The sequence below is a fragment of the Rutidosis leptorrhynchoides genome, unplaced genomic scaffold (assembly GCF_046630445.1).
Source record: "Rutidosis leptorrhynchoides isolate AG116_Rl617_1_P2 unplaced genomic scaffold, CSIRO_AGI_Rlap_v1 contig229, whole genome shotgun sequence".
NCBI lineage: Eukaryota > Viridiplantae > Streptophyta > Magnoliopsida > Asterales > Asteraceae > Rutidosis > Rutidosis leptorrhynchoides.
In genome coordinates, this window is record NW_027266478.1 from 82,177 (window position 1) to 83,600 (window position 1,424).

Sequence of the window (1,424 nt, forward strand, 5' to 3'; positions counted from 1 at the left end):
TAATAATATTCTTAGTATGATAGTAATAACTTTTATTCATCTACGTTTCATATCGTTTTACGTTTCACATCTCTAAAATAAAAGTTATTAACTTTAGAAAATACATATTCTTAAAAAAAAATACAAAATAGATAAGTAGAGTGGACATCTCATCACAATTAAGCATAATACACCAATAACACTTAAAACAATGGGGACATCACACCACAATTGAGTATAACACTAAATAAAAAGATAAGGATAAAAAGGAAAATAATCAGAGCCCTTCGGTGTAAGTAACACCACTAGATTTAAGCCACGTGGTACCTTGAATGAGCTCGGCAACAGTGAATTTCTTAGCTTCGTCTTTATTCGTAATCACTCTATACCCAGGCCACTTCACTCTTTTACTAGTTTCAGCTCCAGCTCCCTTATTCATATACTCTCCATAATACAAAGTCTTCAATGCAAAATCCCCATCCCACACCGACCAACCAGTGGGGTCCACGTGGTCCCCAATATTAGACTGCATCACAACGGTCCTTGAATAAGCCTTCCAGGGCCGACCCAAATACGTTTGATAGAATTCTTAACAGGCCCAAGATCTGAGCTAGCGATGACGTCACAACTCTGAATTGATGTCCCCGTATTCTGATTTGGGTCTTCCCGGCCTTGGGCCGTGACCATGTTCGCTTGGTTGCTCATGGGCTTCCGGGCCACAATTTTACAGTTTTGGAACACGACAGCGGCATTTCCGAAGATGAAGTCCACCGTGCCGGTGATGTAGCAATCTCGATAAAATTGACGGTTTGTGTGTGTGTAGAGCGTGTCTTGGTAGGCGTCGATTTTGCACCGGTGGATGATGGATTGATCGGCACCGACACGGAGGGCGACGGCTTGGTGCTTTTGTGGGCCAGCCGTGTTTTGGAACCAAATGTCCTGGGCCATGAATCCGTCTCCCACAGCGGCGACGGTTGCTGATTTGAAAGTGGTAGATCCGTCCACGACGTTTAGGTTGCCGGTAATGATCGTTAACTCCATTCCATCTCCAACGAGCATTATATTCTTCTTGTTCTTGGCAATTTCGACATTCTCTTTGTAGGTTCCTTTTTTCACGTAAATTATATACCTAGTTTTGCTTTTCACCGGAGCTGCATCTACTGCTTCTTTTACGGTCTTGTATTTCCCACTTCCGTCTTTAGCCACCACGACATTTGCCTGAATTCCTCCTGCCACTGACGATTCTAGAAGCTTCCTGTCCCTGCTTGTCACCCATGATGGAAATTTCCTAACAGCGTCCACAAGCTCATTTCTCGATCCTGATTCTACAACCACAAATTAAACAAAAGTAAAATTGAGGTAAAGAATATCTTAATACAATTTAAATTTTCACAAAGTATTCTCGTGTTCATTAGAATTCAACTAATTAACTTTTTAATTATAGT

The 1,424-nt window shown here is 41.4% G+C and overlaps 1 protein-coding gene across 1 annotated transcript; it reads right to left on the bottom strand.

The window, feature by feature from the left end:
- Nucleotides 1–256: 256 nt before the first annotated feature.
- LOC139882108 (pectinesterase/pectinesterase inhibitor 18-like) lies at nucleotides 257–1,038 on the bottom strand. Its single transcript, XM_071866480.1, is given in 2 exon segments — nucleotides 257–561; nucleotides 564–1,038. Coding segments are annotated over 2 exon segments (780 nt in total).
- Nucleotides 1,039–1,424: the final 386 nt, after the last annotated feature.